At 42.5% G+C, this 17,095-nt stretch overlaps 2 protein-coding genes across 2 annotated transcripts; one reads left to right on the top strand and one right to left on the bottom strand.

Moving 5' to 3' along the window:
• Positions 1-10,399: 10,399 nt before the first annotated feature.
• Positions 10,400-11,014, bottom strand: LOC101597125 (sorcin-like). The gene has a single exon (XM_045155088.1). The coding sequence runs from the start codon at positions 11,010-11,012 to the stop codon at positions 10,572-10,574; it is 441 nt and encodes a 146-aa protein (XP_045011023.1). The 5' UTR covers positions 11,013-11,014; the 3' UTR covers positions 10,400-10,571.
• Positions 11,015-14,045: 3,031 nt separating this feature from the next.
• LOC101609766 (cathepsin G) lies at positions 14,046-15,962 on the top strand. Its single transcript, XM_045155562.1, has 5 exons — positions 14,046-14,082; positions 14,284-14,431; positions 14,841-14,976; positions 15,167-15,421; positions 15,801-15,962. Exons 1-5 carry the CDS (start codon positions 14,046-14,048, stop codon positions 15,960-15,962), a joined length of 738 nt encoding a protein of 245 aa, XP_045011497.1.
• Positions 15,963-17,095: the final 1,133 nt, after the last annotated feature.

Raw genomic sequence — 17,095 nt, 5'->3', positions numbered from 1 at the left:
GGGGAAAGCTAACCAAAATCTACGTTGGTATGAATAAGTCATATGGAAACCTACTTTTTGGACATTGGCATGTACAGATGTGCCATAGATTATTATTAGAAAAATTTCAGTTCCAGGGATGCAGTACCTTCCAGTAAGTTGTTGGCCAGGGAGGTCCCTGATGCCCCCCAAAACATTGCAGGCTAGTGTCAAGGCTCTTGGTTTTCCACCAGGAATAGATAGTAATACATTGCTGAAGACTCCACATATTTAGGCTGCAATGTCACTGAGAAATCCTGATGGAACTGACCTACAAACCTCCTCCATGTAGACCAGCTGACAGAAAGCTGAAAAAAAGCTACACTGCATGCAGTACCACAAGAGAAAGAGAAAACACCAGTGGAGATAACTATGGCACTGTAAGGCTTAAATTTGGCCAGCCAGGCCAAAAGAGGCAATGGCTGCCATAGTGGCAAGTCTGTTATGGGGGAAACCACGTCTCTTTCCTCGGACTGGAGGCCCACTCTATGGGAGGGAATACATCCCTGGTACTGAAAGCCTAAAATAGGGGAAGTCATGAGCCCTAGCAGTGTAACATCTGCTGGTGTCTGGCTAAATGTATATACTATCCTCACCAAACTGCCCAGTAAGCACTTCTATTAATGTTCATACCCATATATTAAAGTTTCTCTAACTTTTGGCTAGAGAATTTACTTTTCTTTTCAGCTGGAAGTGACCTTGGAATACCTCAGAAGGCACCATGGTGCTGAGAAGTAACAGAGGAGTGCTCAGCACTGAGATATCTCTATCACACCTTCCAAGGCTCAGGATCCATTGCAGAAGAGGTAGCAGATAGAATGTAAAAGCCAAAGGAAGGGTAGGACTCCTTACAATGCAATCTTCCCAACACAAAATGGTCTGGATATCCATGACCTCACTGTGCCTGACACTACACAAGGCCCCCATCATAGGAGTAAAAGATGATGACATCAAAATAAAAGATTGATTAAAAGGGGGAAGGGATATGATAGAGAGTGGAGTTGCAAAAGGGAAAGTGGTGGGGAGGGAATTACCATGGTTTATTGACTATAATTGTGGAAGTTGTCAATAAAAAAATCAAAAAAATTCACAGTCTAATTTCCTTGTTTTCTAATTTAGAAGTAGCATCATCCTAAAAACCACAGCTAGAAGATGCTTCCTTTATGTCTACTCATTTTTCTACCCAAATCAAGCTTCCAGAAAGTCAGGGTACAGAACACGGCACCTAGGCAGCAGCTCACAGAATTACTGTATTACTGGCATTTAAGACCCTTTGTTGCAATTCATAGGAACTCAGAAAAAAATAAACACAAAATGAGTTTTTCTATCCCATGAATGTAATGCCTGTAGCACTGGTCCTCAGTTATGTCTGGATCTAGATGACCCAAGGATACCATCAGCTGAACTTTGTTTCCTCTGTGTTCCCTTACATCCCAGACAAGCAATGTCCATAAGAATGGTGCCTCAGCCTCTCTCACTTTAGCTGAACTTCCTGGCTCATTTACTCTTGACCCTGTGTGTCAGATACTGGCTACTTGGTATAACAAGCTTCAGTGCACTTGAGTGCCATTTATGACTCTCCCGATATGTTACTTCGTTTCAGTACATCTGGTGCATCCCACTACTCCTCCTAGGCTACACCTGGGCCAAATTTCACCTTCAAAATCCTCTTGAAGCTGAGTACTAATAAATGCCATTCAAATCTCGTGTTAAGTGAGGAGGTATTGTTTATTTTACTAAGGATAAATAGATGTTGGTTAAACAACACAAGTCTGGTATACCATGATTCTTTTTCAAGTGACAGAGCAATAGTAATCTGTCATCAATGCCTCATTTAATGTACATTTTTTAGTGTATGTAGTTAGTAGGTAAGGTATGTGTATGTGTAGTGGGTATCTATCTGTATAGTGTATGCACATGTGTATACAGAGGTACATGTTCCATTCATATGTGTGCAGAGGCTAAAGGAGAGTGTTGTGTGTTCTCTATCATTCTTCTACATTGTTTCCTTAAGATAGTCTCTCACTGAACTGGGAGCCACTGTTTTTAGGCAACTTACTGACCAGTGAGCCCCAGTTGTTTCTGTAGTATCTGTTCCCCCACAAGACTGTCATTTCAGGTGTGTGTGCCCATGCCCAGACTTTTATGTGAGTGCTAGGGATAAAATTCAGATTCTCTCAGGCCTTCATGCTTGTACAGCAAGCACTCTTACCTGCTGAGCATCTCCTTACCCCTCTACTTCACGTTTTTTTTTCTTCTGACTGGATTTTTAAATTATTATTATTAACAACATATTTTGTATGGATACATCATGTGTTGGTACCCTCTTTTCCCTCATCCCTGCCCCAGTTATGCTGAGGACCCTCCTCAGTAGGGTTGCAGGTATTTCCTGTGGGGTTGTGGGTTATGTGTTGTGGAAGCAACAGTTTTGTTTGAGTGGGGGTGGCAGGGAATGCCTCTGGGCATGATGTCTCAACCTGTGGCTCTTACAATCATTCCACTCCCTCTTCCACAACATTTGCTGAGCCATGGTGGGTGAGTTTTAAGTCTACCTCAGTGATGAGCTCTTAGGAGCCTCTGGATCTCTACTTCAGTAGGTGTTGAGTGTCCTCAGGGTCTGTCTCCTGCACCCTGGCACTGATTGTCCAGTTCAGGATGGAAGCTGTACTCTTGCTTGTCTCCCCATCTCCTCTGGTTCCAGCTGTAGTTTGGCTGAAGTGCAAGGGTAGTTTATATCCTCAGCTCTCACTACCTTCTGTAAAAGAAGAACAGATTCTCCAATGGAAAGTGAAGTCAACATAGTTTAAATGGGATAAGTGCCATTTATTTAGGGAGAATTTGATGTATGTAGCCCCTCTTTTAGCCAAAGACTAGTGAGAGCTTGACACAGGACAGCAGAATCTTTGTCTCCATAGGATTCTGATCTGCTTCCCAGTTACAGATATGGGTTCCTTTACCCTGAGCAGATCTGTTAGCCAATCACAAAGTTACTGGTTACCCACCAAGACTGTGTGACTCTATCACACTGGCATGTACGTCCTATCAGCCTGTTTGCTTCTGAGTAGCTTAGACCACTGATTGCTCAGACTGTTGGCCACTTTCCCCCAGTAGCTCATTTAGCACTTTCTAGCACTAAATAGGCTAACTCTCTGGGGACTGGCTCTTCTGGATTCAAGCCAGGTCTCTCCATGCTTTGTGTTGGCACCATATGGTGTCTTCAGCAATAGGATCTTGACTTCTGCCTCAGGCAGGTAATCAAGTGCTTTGACAGAAACCTATCTTGTTTTGGGGACCTCGTAGATCTCTCCAATCAACAGCTTATTGTGGGTAGCAACAAATTTATGTTCCTGGGAGTTATATGCCAGAGACAAAAAACAAAATTTAAGCTAAGGCTTCATCCCACCCTCTTCAGAGCCCTTCTTTTCAGGTGCCCCCCCCCCACCATTGCAGTAAGGTTTGCATTGCTGGTAGAAATCACCCAACCAAGAGCAGCTTGTGAGGGAGAAAAAGAGGTTTATTTTGGCTTACAGGCTCGAGAGGATGCTCCAAGATGGCAGGGAAAATGATGGCATGAGCATAGGGTGGACATTACGCCCTGGCAAACATCAGGTGGACAATAGAAACAGGAGAGTGTGCCAAACACTGGCAAGGGGAAGCTGGCTATAACACCCATAATCCAGCCCCCAACAATACACTCCCTTCAGGAGGCATTAATTCCCAAATCTCCATCAGCTGGGAACCTAGCATTCAGAACACTTAAGTTTATGGGGGGCACCTGAATCAAACCACCACACCCCCCTTACTCCTATTGGAGGTTTTATCTTTTAGTCTATCTCCAAGGATAAAGGTTTCTATGGTACAAGTTTTTTTTTATTTAGTTTTGTGTTTGTTTTCCCCCATCTTCCCCTTTCCACCTCCCAAACCCTTCCATCTTTATTGTTTGTGCCTTGAGTTCCTACTAGGTATGTCAGCAACTTGAGCTGGTCCATGTTAGGAACCACAGATAAGTGAGATCATGCAGCATTTGCCTTTCTGTGATTGTATGAGTTCACTGAGTGTGATCTCCTCCAAGTCTGCCCATTTTTCTACAAATTTCATTGTATCATTTTTCTTACTGCTGAGTAGAGTTACATTGTGTAAATGTACCACAACTTCATTATCCATCCATCCAATAATGTGTGCCTGGTTTGATTCCAGTTCTTAGCTATAATGAATTGAGCAGCTGTAAACATGGTTGAACAAATACCTCTGTAGTGAAGTATGGAGCATTTAGGATAAATGCCCAGTGATAGTTTGTGTTGGAAAAAGGCAGTCCGAAGGGCAGGGAAGCTGCTCAGTGGACAAAGAGCTGCTGTGCAAGCATGAATATCTGATTTTGGATCCCCAGAACCTACATAACCAAAAATACTATTGCATAAGCATCTGCAATCCCAACATACCTAATAGCAAGAATGGAGGTGAGGAAAGGAGAATTTCTGGGACGTTTGCCAGCCCACTAGATATGTCAGTGAACATTATGAAATCCTGTCTCAAACAAAGTGGAAGGTGAGGACTTACATCTGAAATTGTCCTCTGACTTCTACACATGTACCATGACATGTGACCACTCATACACATGACCATATACACACACATTATACACAAAAAAATTTTAAGTAATCTTAAATAAGTTGTAACATGTTAAGTAATCCTAACTATTCAAATTAACTTCAGAATTTTGTGACTAGTTTATTTCTTGCTCACACACAACCCAACATGAATATCCCTGATGAGGACTTGTTCCCTTTCACCCTCAGGTGCTCCAGTTTGGACAATGAATTAGACAGTAAAGCCATTGTTACAAGACCACCCTCACTCCTATAATGAAGGCTTCTCAGTTCCTCAAATTTATCTTGAAAATATCATGTTGGGATAGAGCCTTGAGACCAGGCTTAGGAGAATGTGATGGTCTATGACTGGATGATGCCTGTATCATGTCACTCAACCCCATTTGCTCCAACAGTCACATAGCCACTCCTAACCTCAATTGCGATTGGACAATGTACTTCACCCATGTCCTGTGGAGTAAAAGGAAATTGTTTTACTAGACTACTTTGTCTCTGTCCCAGTGCTTAATACTATTTGCCGTTTTTATGGGTCCTACTTTCTTCTCCTTCTCCTTCTTCTATTCCTTCGCCTCCCCCATCTTCTGTTTCACTAGCATATATTTCTTAAGGATATAATTAAAGGATTTCATTGGGATATTTTCAAATGTTCATGTAACACACATTTATCATATTCACCCCATCATCAACCTCCCTTCAACAGCCTTATCCTCTAATAGTCTCCCTTGTACTTTCATGTCTTTTTTTTGTCTCACATTCCACATATGAAAGGAAGTATGTGACATTCTTTCTGAGTCTGGTGTATATAACTCCACATGTGGATCTATAGTTTCACCCATTTTCTAAAAACACATCACTTTTTTTTTCTCCATATAAAGCTAATACATTTCAGCTGGTTGTAGTCCATGTGCCTATGATTCTAGTTTTTGAGAGGTAGAAGCAGGAAAATCAGGAGTTCAAGCTCATCCTTGGCTACATACCAAGTTTGAGACCAACATGGGCTACATGAGATGCTATCTCTAAAAAGAAAAAAAAAACCTAAATAACTAGAATGAACACATTTACCTTATACCAAACATTAGAAAATTTAAAGGTGCAACCAAGAGTCACATAAAATTATCCTTCTAGTTGTTTCTCTTTCCCTAGCAAAATTAGTATCAAGTTATATATGTAGTTTCACATTCTGCTTTTCCCACTTAAGATAAGAGAATGCAAGTTTCTCCATGCTATTTAGTGTTCTAAAACTCCTGCTCTTAGTGGTTCTATATTTCATTGCCCCATGAATACATCATGCTGTGTTACTGATTATTATTTTCTGAATATTAGTATGGCCTGAGTATTTTTCCAAGAGGATTTCAAAGACTATGTCCACCTGGACCTCTTTCTCATACTGACCCAGGACCCCAGGGTCAGCTGTCTGGATTTAGAAATGACATTTTCTGCCAGGAAGCTCTACGGGCTTTGATTCTTTTCTCAAGTCATTCTGTCACATCCAGGGCTTGTGAGGTCCCTATTTTTCCTTTTAACTTCTTTCACTAAAAGACTCCAATAAATCTGTTTTTGTAACTCCTGTATTTTAGGAGTTCAGCCTTTTCCTTGTCTCCTGACCTTCCCTACAAGAATAACAATACAGGCTAGTTCTTGGTGAGAGAGTAGCTGGCTCCTTGCAGGCACTTGTCTCCCTTCAGCACTGACACTGAACAACCACTGCAGACTCATCAGTAGAGATTTCCCAGGCAGCTTCCAAAATGTCCTTCCAGGTGTGACATTAAAATGGTCACCAGGATCTAGAAAGCCATGGTCTTTTACAAAGCCAGGAGCAGTTATATTGCTTTCTGGCTAGAGGAGCATCAGAGAGACAGGGGTTCTGACCTAAGCCACAGCTGGCCACTTCCTGTCCAGAGGATTGATGTGTTTGGGCTTATGTGGGTCGGGAGGTGATAGGAAACAATCTTAATGTCTTAATGTAACTGACGGAAATGTAATGAAACAGCCAAAAACAGATGTTACCAGCTATGGATATTATGTAATATTTCACTCTTACTTGGTCAAATACCACAATTTTTATTAAAATAGAAAATAAGAACATTTTTAAAGTGTGTGCTTCAATCTATTATGTATATTCCCCCTTTAGCAAGCAGACTTTTAAAAATGTATATTTCAAATTAAACACATTTGAAAACTGCACAACCTAAGACTATTATTTAAGGAATAATTATAAGGGAATTACTTCATTTAAGCGATTTAAGAAGTCAAGAGCATAGCATGATCAGTACTCCAGAAATGTCCCATGCATCTCCCCCTGGAAAAAATACCCTCCACCTTCCAATGTCAGAGGTGACTACCATTCTGGCTGGATGTAACTACTTCTTTGTTTTTTCATATACGCTTCTCAGGTACGCACATGCTTGTACCTCGTGTAGTTTCACTTTGCCTAGTTTTGAGCTTTATATAATCTAATCATATTGATTTTAATATTCTTGGGTTCTTCCCACATGTGTATGATTCATTTATGTAGCTGCATGAGACAATAATTTATTACTTTTATAGCTAGGTAATATATCTTTATATAATATTTTACAACTTAATTATGCGCATTGCTGTTTCCAGGTGTTCCCAGAGTGAAGCTATCCCAATAATACTGCTATGAATAATGCTGCTGGGACCATCTTGGACATGTGTCCAATAGAAATGAACACCTGATTCTGGAGGGTATGTACCCACGAGGGTGTGATAGAACTGGGATATTGTATTAATCAGCTGCTTAGCTGGTGCCAGGTACCAGTCTGGTGAGAGTGATACCTTTCAGAGGTTTATTGGTCAGCTGGACATTTTGTTTTGAGTAACCCAGTTAAAGCCCTTTGTCCATTATTTTGGCTAATTGTTTATCATTTTCATGCCAGGTTATAAAAATTCTGTATTTTTGAACCTTGAGCCATTTGTTGGTTATGAGTGTTACAAGCATTTTTGATTCTTTGTTTCTCTCAGGTTTTTTTGTATTTTTATGAGAGAGGGTAGGGGAGAGAATTGGTGTGCCAGGATCTCTAGCCACTGCAACCCAAGTCCAGACCATGTGCCATCTTGTGCACGTGTGCAACCTTGTATGCTTGTGTCGCCTTGTGTGTCTGGCTTATGTGAGATCTGGAGAGTCCCTAGGCTTCACAAGCAAGAACCTTAAGCACTTAGCCATCTCTCCATCCCTCTCTCAGTTTTAATATATAAAATTTATCAGTCCTTTTCTTTGTGATGAAACTTTTACCTAAGATTGCATACAATCTTAGATTGTGTTTAGTTCTCTGATCATTTCAGTGCATTTTAAATATTAACTTTTTAATTTTCTAATATTACTTATACATATGTATATTATAAATATGACTATTTTAAATTGATTTTTATCCATAAAGTTTGTTTATTGCCTGCATGAACTTTAGTAGTTTATCTGTAGAGTCTTGCTGATTCTCTACATATACACTATCATCTCTTTAAATCACTAGAAGTTTGTTTCCTCCTCTCATCCTTACTTTCCACTTCTATTTGCTGCTTAACCAGCTAAAACTGCTATTTCAATACTGGATAAGTAATCATTTGTATCCAGATATACTTGTATTGTGTTACTCTGAAAGAAAGCACTTTTGATGCTTCACTTTTTAAAGTTTTTTGGTAACCTCCATTCATATACACTATGTACCCTGATAATAATCCCCTGTAATGGCCTTCCTGGTCTCCCTCCCTTATCCTCCAATACACTGAATCCTTGTTTCCAACTAGACCCTCTTCTATTTTATGTCATCATCTTGTTGTCTTCATATTATGAAGGTCTTGTGTAAATAGTGTCAGTCACTGCAAGATCATGAATCATAATGTCCACTTAATATCTGAGAGGTATTATTCCAAAGCACTTCTCTCCTTTTCTGGCTATTACATTTGTTCTGTTGCCTCTTCTGTAGTGGTCTCTAGCCTTGAAGAAATGTTTTACTTAGTACTGAACACTCCAGTATAACTTCTCCTCAACACTCTGATGAGCTTTGGGTCTTCTCAGTTGTCACTACCATCTGAAAAGAGAAGTTTCTCTAACCAAAAGTGAGGTTAGCATTAATATATTGGCATAAGCATAAGTATTTAGAGGGTATTTTGATGAGCATAATATATCCATTAAGCCAGACACTCATAATAGTTGTCCCCCCCCCCCCCAGAGCTTATGACCTCTCCAGCCATAGATGGTTTTTTTTTTTTAACTTCTTTATTTATTAGAAAGAGAGAGAATGAAAATGGGTGCACCAGGGCCTCTAGCCACTGCAAACGACCTCCAGACACATGCACCACCATGTGCATCTGGCTTATGTGGAACCTGGAGAATCAAACCTGGGTCCTTAGGCTCCACAGGCAAGTGCCTTAACTGCTATGCCATCTCTCCAGCCGGTAGGTGGTTTGTTTTTTTAATTTGTTTATTTGCAAGTAGAGGAATAAAAGGAGAGACAGAGAGAATGAACATGGGCCTCCAGGTCTCTTGCCACTATAAATTAACTCCAGATGCATGTACAGTTTGTGCATCCAGCTTTACATAGGCACTAGGGAATTGAACCCAGGATGGAATGCTTTGGTAGCAAGTGTCTTTAACAGCTGATCCATCTCCCAAGCCCAGACATAGGCTTTTGATTAGGCTTTCAGTAGCAGGCAGGAATTCCTTCCAATGGAGATCTCAAATCCAACAGGTGAGCAGTTGGCTTCTCCCATAACAGACATGCCACCATTGCACCAGTTTGGCACATTTGATCTGGCTAGCCAGCTAAAAAACTTGCAGAGCCCACTACTGGTTAATACTGTTGATGACTTTTCTCCCCCAACAGGTTTCACAGGTCTTTCCAGCATTATGACAGCTAGTCAACAGGATGGAGGCTTACAGCTCAGCTCCAGTTTGATTTCTCAATGTCCTGAAGCCCAAGTATATATGTGTCTTTGGCAATAGGGTCTTACCATTCAGTTATGATGGGCAACTGAGAGTCTTGGCAATCACCTACATCATTCATGGGTGGGGACACCAGAGGTCTGGCCAGCCAGCTCACTGGAAGGTATCTCACCTCTGTCACTGAAATTTTCTTGTAACAATCTATGGCTTTTGGCACAGCATTATTCACCTCCACAGAATACTTCGGCCAAACTCTTTCTTGTTAACATATATGTTTTAGCTAGTGAAGAAGTAGGTGTCATGTGGTTTATTCATAACATCTTTAATTTTTATTAACTCACCTCCTGCTTCCTCCTCTCTCTGATCCTTGCCCCTGACCCCACTTAATTTATTCCACCCCCAATATTCTGCCCCTCTACTTATAGCTTCACTATTATTAATAATTACTGTAGGATTTTGTGGAATCATATTAATGATACTTCTTTTGTTTCTAGTTTGCAATAAAAATTTTAACAAGGGACTGAAGAGATGGCTTAATAGTTAAAGGCTCCTCTTTTTTTTCATATATTATAATGAAAAATATTTAATATGATTTAATAATTTTTGCACACTGAAGTGTATATAAAAGAGGTTTAGCAGAAAAATAAGGTATAATTGGTAATGGCTCAAAGAAGTTTTAATTGGTATAATGGACTTGATCTAGTATTATTAAAACTTCTGAAGAATTTATCATCAAAATCAAAAATGAAGCTTCAGTTGTACATAAAGTAATAATCTACTTCAATGGCTGCCAGGAGAATGTTGCTGTAATTTAAACATGTTACTGACTGAAGCAAAGGCAAACTCCAGTTGGAATGTTGATTATGTTCATACAGCTTCCTTTTGATTCACATAGTCATGACACACTGAATGAAATCATCATATGAGAAGTTCACAACACCTTGCTGACCAGAATCCCATCTTTGAAAGCTATCTGCGAGAGCTCTCAGTTTGACACAATAGGCAATGTAGTCATCAAAGGTGATCTTCCCACTGGTGCTATATCATTTTGCAACTGAATTCATAGTTTGCGGACTCAATCTAAATCCCATAGTACTCAATGCTTTCTGCAGCTCTTGAGGGTCCACCGTTCCACTTCTGTCACTGTCAAAACTGATGAAGTGTTGTCTCCAACCATTCAGCACAGCCCAGAGTTCCTTAAATTCATTGAATCCTATGGTGCCAGACCTATCTCTATCCAGCATTGAAACCATAAGTCGACAAGTCTCCAGGTTAAAAGGTTTGTATCCTCCAGCAATGCCTGACTGTATAAGACACCTCTGCAACTCATCAGCTTCTATCTGCCCATCCTGTCCAGCTACTGCAGCAAAGTAACCATACAGTGGATTCTGAGTTTGTCCAGGAAATGAAGGCTCTCCGGGAGCCCCTCCATTCCCGCCCGGGTAGTACCCGCCGCCGGCACCAGGGTGCCCGGGGTACGCCATGGTGCAGACTGCACGGCAGCCCTCACGCCCGGTGCCGCTGCCGCCAGGGGCCGCCCCCGAGCATGCCAAGGCTCTTCTTTAGAAAGCCTGGGGGCTAGAGAGATGGCTTAGCGGTTCAGCGCTTACCTGTGAAGCCTAAGGACCCCGGTTCGAGGCTCGGTTCCCCAGGTCCCACGTTAGCCAGATGCACAAGGGGGCGCACGCGTCTGGAGTTCGTTTGCAGTGGCTGGAAGCCCTGGCGCGCCCATTCTCTCTCTCTCCCTCTATCTGTCTTTCTCTCTGTGTCTGTCAGTCTCAAATAAATAAATAAATAAAAAGAAAAAAAAGAAAAAAAAAAGAAAGCCTGATGGCCCAGATTCAATTCCCCAGTACCCACATAAAGCCAGATGCACAAATTGGTATATGCATTTGGAGCTCATTCACAGTAGCAAGAGGCCCTGGCATGCTCACTCTCGCTCGCTCTCTCTCTCTCTCTCTCTCTCCACAAATAAATAAATAAAAATAATTTTAACAAATAATGGTGAATTTCAACAAATGCATTTTTTCATTTTCCTTTCATTTTTTTGCTTCAATTTATTAACATTGTGTTTCTTGTTTAATCAGTCCATGTGCTATACCAGTTGATTTTCAAATGCAAATCCAACTACATGTCCTAGAACAAATCCAAATTTCTCATGAAATAATTTTTCTGATTAACCAGCTCATCACCTTGCATTGATATGCAAAAGTGATACTGGCCTAAAATGTTTCTTTCCTACATTGTCTTTATTCAGTTTGGCATCAAGGTTATGATAGTCCCATAAATGAAATGGATAGCACTGACCCTCCAGAAGAAATTATAGAGCAGTCACTGTATGTTTTCTAAAGGTTTCCACATTATTATCAAAAGGTTCATAATGTATGGATTCAGTAGTTCCCTCCAAGCAAGAGCAGCTTCCTACCTGGACTCTCATGACCCCTTCCATTTCAGCCTGATGATAACTTCTCATGGCAGGTCTTCAGGGCTTTGAAGGTGTTGAGCTATGTTCCCAGTTGCTTTCCCTAGAAACATCAATATGAACTCCCCGGTCAAATCTGTATTCACATCACTGGTGTATATTTTTTTTTGTCTCTTTTCTTTTGTGTGTAGGCTATTTTTATCCCTTTTTCCTTTGTTTGTGACTTAGAATAATATCTTTTAAATTTATTTACCTTTTTATTAATTAGTTTTGTACTCAGTAAATATAGTCAAGTTGGCACCATTATTAGGCTCGTCCATGTCCTCTCCCCTCCCCCTGCCCACTCCTTGCTGAGGTATATGGGTCATGCATTGTGGAGTTAGCCCACAGTTATGGGTAAGAAAAATGTCTCTGTGGATCATGACCCAACTTATGACTCTGACATTCTTTCCACCCACTCTTCCCCAAAATTTCCCTGAACCATGTTGGGTTCATTTTTGGTCTGCTTCAGTGATGAGGTGTTGGGAGCCTCTAGGTCTCTGGATATCTCATTTGGTAGGAGTTGATTGTTCTCTGTGTCAATCTCCTTCACCCTTGGGCTGATACCTGGTTCACCAAGAAAACAGCACCCTTGCTTGTTTCACCACTTATTCTTAGTTTCAGCTGGGGCCCTTTTGAGAAAGAAGCCAGACTCTCAAAGAGTGAAGGTATGCAGGCTTCACTTCCCCTCTTTTGTCACCTGTGACTTTTCCCTGGTGTACTCACCCAGATTTCTCATTACACCCACTTTCTTTGATCCACCCTTTTCCAAGCACTACTAAATATATACGAATAAACAGTCCAGGGAATTTGCACTCCTTCAGAGAAACTGTGAACTTCCCAAGACTTGAAGCTTCAATGCAGAGGGACAGGAACTGGAAGAAGTAGACACCTGCCAGCTTTCCCGGTGAATCGGGAGTTGTGGGCTTGGGTAAACTGAGATTTGGAGACACATTGCTCTAAGTCCACCCCCGCCCACCCACCATTGTCCTGAGTTCCCACTTCTGCTGTCAACACTGACTTGAAAGCTGTGTGAGAGGCCAAGACCCTGGCTTGGATGAGTCCCTCTTTTCCCAGATTTCTGGCAGTTGGTATGCAAACCTCCTGGACAGCCCTGGATGCTGAAACCTTTCTTATTGGCAGCAAAATGGGACTGAATTCTCAGCCACCCCTCCCACTTCCTTCCTCTCTTGGAGCCTAAAAGTCTGGCAGGGGGGAGCAGGACAGCAACCGACTGAGCAGCATTTCAGGAAAGATGCTGCTGTGGTTTCTGTTGCCCTTGATCCTACTCTCTAGGCATGAGGCAGGTGAGTGACCAGCCCCACCCCACAGACTGCCTTGGCATATCCTCATTTTGTATCTTTGAGCAAGTTATTTAAATCCACATCTCAGGGCTGTAGAAATTGCTTAGTGGTTAAGACTCTTGCCTGCAAAGCCAAGGAACCAAGGTTCGATTCCCCAGGACCCACAAAGCCAGATGCACAAGGTGGTACACGCATCTGAAATTTTTTTTCAGTGGCTAGATGTGCTGGTGTGCCCATCCTGTCTGTCTGTCTGTCTGTCTGCCTCTCTCTCTCTCTGTCTCTCTATTTGTTTGTCTGCCTCTCTCTCTCACTCTCTCTCTCTCCCTCTCTCTCTTTCCTTCCTCCCTCCCTTTCTCTGTTTACAATAAAAAATAAAAATAAATCTACATCTCCTCAGTTGCCTAACCTGAGATGTGAATAGTAGTAGTACTGAATCTGTATACTATGGAAGTTACACAGGCTGATGTACAAGAATTGACTCACACAGAGGACGTGCTATGTAAATATGCTTTATATAAATGCATTCAGTAGTCAGGGGTCAAAGCCCAGAAATAAGGTTAGGCAGTAGCAGTCCCATTAGCTTGTGTCTAGAATCTTAAACGCTAGTCACAAGCTGTTCGGGACCTGGACTCAGGAAGGAGGGGAGTTCCCTGAGGAAGAAAGCACTAGAGAACTTGGAAGACAGCCTACACTTACAGAAAAACATCTTTCTTTGATGCCTGAGGTTAAGGCTGGCTTTGAATGGACCAAGCATGGTCCTCCCCATTGGTGACAAAAGGAACAAACACAGTAAGGTCTGAGGGGAATGGATCTCCCTTCAAGCCTTGGAGCCCTTTCCCACAGAATCTGGGCCTCACCAATAGCTCTTCCCTGTCCTGAATTAGCTTCCCTGCCCTCCACATCTTCCAGTCTTTCTCAGGCCACCAACTTGGTGCCATGCTGCACAAGCATACACAAGCACAGAGGTAAGTGCCAAATATTTACTTCCAGGGAAGATCATTGGAGGCAAAGAGGCCAGGCCCCATTCTTACCCCTACATGGCGTATCTTCTGATCCAGAGTCCAGAAAGGCTGAGCTCTTGTGGAGGATTCCTCGTGCGAGAAGACTTTGTGATGACAGCAGCTCACTGCTGGGGAAGGTGAAGAACTCAGGAGCTTCCCAGGGAGCCATTATTCAGAAGAACTTCTCTGCAGAATCACCTAAAAATGATGCTATAATAACTGAAGGGTAAAAGATAGACCATGTAGGTCAAAAATGGGGAACTAGAGATGAGCGTATGATCAAAATGAATAGGAAGAGGAGATGAAGGCATCATACTATTTCCATTTAATATAGAGAAGCAAACCTTAAGGCCCCTAAACTCTGCCATTCCCAGCTCAGTGCTGCTGGGAAACCGAGGCAGGAATCAGCCCCAGGACATTCCCATTCCCTCCACTCTCTCCAGCCACAGTTGTGCCTGTCCCTGAGCTATTCATCTGTCCTACAGAACTGCAGAGCCTTAGCTCCTGCTACGACTACCTACCTCAAGGACAACTTTTCCTTTCCAGTTCCATTAATGTCACTTTGGGTGCCCACAACATCCAGAGGCGAGAAAGGACCCAGCAACGCATAACTGTGCTCAGAGCCATCCGCCACCCTGATTATGATCCACAGAACATAGTGAATGATATCATGTTACTGCAGGTATGTCTGCCTGGTTCTCTGGTCTTTCTGGCTCCCTTGGTGTGTAGCTTCACTTCTCCGTGCTGGGACCATGGAGAAGGAAGCAAATGCAGGGCATCCAGGGGGTGGGGGTAACATGGGTGAACACTGTGCCAGGGTCTCCAAGTGTTGGTTGGGGGTATCACCCAAGCAGAAATGCATTTCCTCACAGCTGAAAAGAAGAATCAGGCAGAATCATGTCGTGAGGCCAGTAGCTCTGCCTCAGGCTGGGGAGAGTCTAAAGCCTGGGACCTTGTGCACAGTGGCCGGCTGGGGCCGGGTAAGCCTGAACAGGAGAACAGATGTACTCCAGGAGGTACAGCTAAGAGTGCAAAGAAGCCAAAAGTGCAGCAATCGCTTCAGCTTCTACACCAGCCAGACTCAGATTTGTGTGGGGAACCCAAGAGAGAGGAAGTCTGCCTTCAGGGTAAGGACTTGGACACCTGTCAGTATTTCCTCAGACAGCAAACCAGCCTCCCACAGCTCAGCTTTTAGACCAGGGTGAAATGGGTTTTTTCCTTTTCCATAATCTGCAGAGGAATGGGAGGAAGACCACAGTACAGCTTCCTGGGGAAGGCAAAAGTATCTTAATGGATTATATGGGAGATAGTAACTTCAGCTAGATCTGAAGTCTAGCAGATGAAAGACCCATAGGATTGACTCCTACACACCCACCGGCTGTCCACCTCACACACATAAGCAACTGATGCAGCCTTCCCACCCCTGTGTTCTCCGAGAGCCAAGAATATAGGGCAACAGGGACAGAAAGATATAGCTTAATGTGCTTTTTTTCCCTGTGCCCACAGGGTGACTCTGGTGGCCCCCTGGTGTGCAACAATGTGGCCCAGGGCATTGTGTCCTATGGAGACACCAATGGGATTCCTCCAGCAGTATTCACCAGGATTGAGAGTTTCCTACCCTGGGTAAAGACAATATTGAGACGCTTCAAACCACAGAGATCAGAATGAGACCTTTAATGACTGAGTCTGTCTGGAACACAGTCTACCTCCAGGGGATTACCAGAGCCTGGAGTGTAAATGTTTGCTGATTAACTATCATTTAGTACTATCTTGCCATGTTTTAACTGCTGTAACAAGTATATAACACACACTGGTGGCTTGTAACAGAAATCTCTTCCAGACCTAGTGTCTGGGAAGTCTAAGGTCAGAGCACCAAGTTCAGCATCTGGTGCCTCCTGGATCACAGACAGCCTTCTTGTTGATGTGTCCTAATGTGGCAGAGAAGGCAAGTCCAGAAACTGGACTTAGGAATTTCCTGGGGTTCTCTGGGGTCTCTTTAATGGACATTCATATTACTCACAAGGGCTCTGTTCTCTCACAATCTAATCCTCCCAAGGGCGCCCTCTCCAAATAGGGAATTAGGTTTCAACACACGAATTTTGAAAGAACACAATCATTGTCTAGAACAAGTATCCAAAAAACATATGTTTGGACTGAGTGGAATTCCTCCATGAAAAATGAGTTCTCTTTCCCCATCACAAAAAAAAAATCCCATCTGCCAATAGCCTAGGGATCTTCACTTCTTTAGACCATACTTTCCCCTTTCCCTTATCTCACTTCTGGCTTACATGGGTCCTGGAAAACTGAGCCTCAAACTGGGGTCCTTAGGCTTCACAGACAAGCACTTAAGTGCTAAGCCATCTCTCCAGCCCAAGATTCCCTCTGCCTACTTTTAGCCAAGTTACCAGCACTGGAAAGACAAGGCTCTCTATTCAGCGGGAGGATCCTTCCTACTCAATACTGAAGTATTCTCTTATTAAAACAATGCCATTTGTGTCGATAAAGACAGTACTGACCAAAGGACAGAACCTAAATTCCATTAAAGCCCCATTTAGTATATGATAAAAGTGGTATTTTAAACAACTAGAAGCAATGAATTTTTTTAAATGGCCTTATATGGCCCAGACTAATGTCAAACTCACCAAGTAGCCAAAATGACCTTGAGCTGCTAATCTTCCTACCTCTGCCCTGTGAGTAGCTGGGATTATAGGTGTACCACCATGCCAGGTAACAATGACCTTCTAATAAATGGTATTAGAATGATCAGATGGGCTTTGGAAAAAGATAAAATTGGATCCATT

The sequence above is a fragment of the Jaculus jaculus genome, chromosome 7 (assembly GCF_020740685.1).
Source record: "Jaculus jaculus isolate mJacJac1 chromosome 7, mJacJac1.mat.Y.cur, whole genome shotgun sequence".
Taxonomy (NCBI): Eukaryota; Metazoa; Chordata; class Mammalia; order Rodentia; family Dipodidae; genus Jaculus; species Jaculus jaculus.
This window is presented reverse-complemented; position numbering and strand designations above follow the sequence as displayed.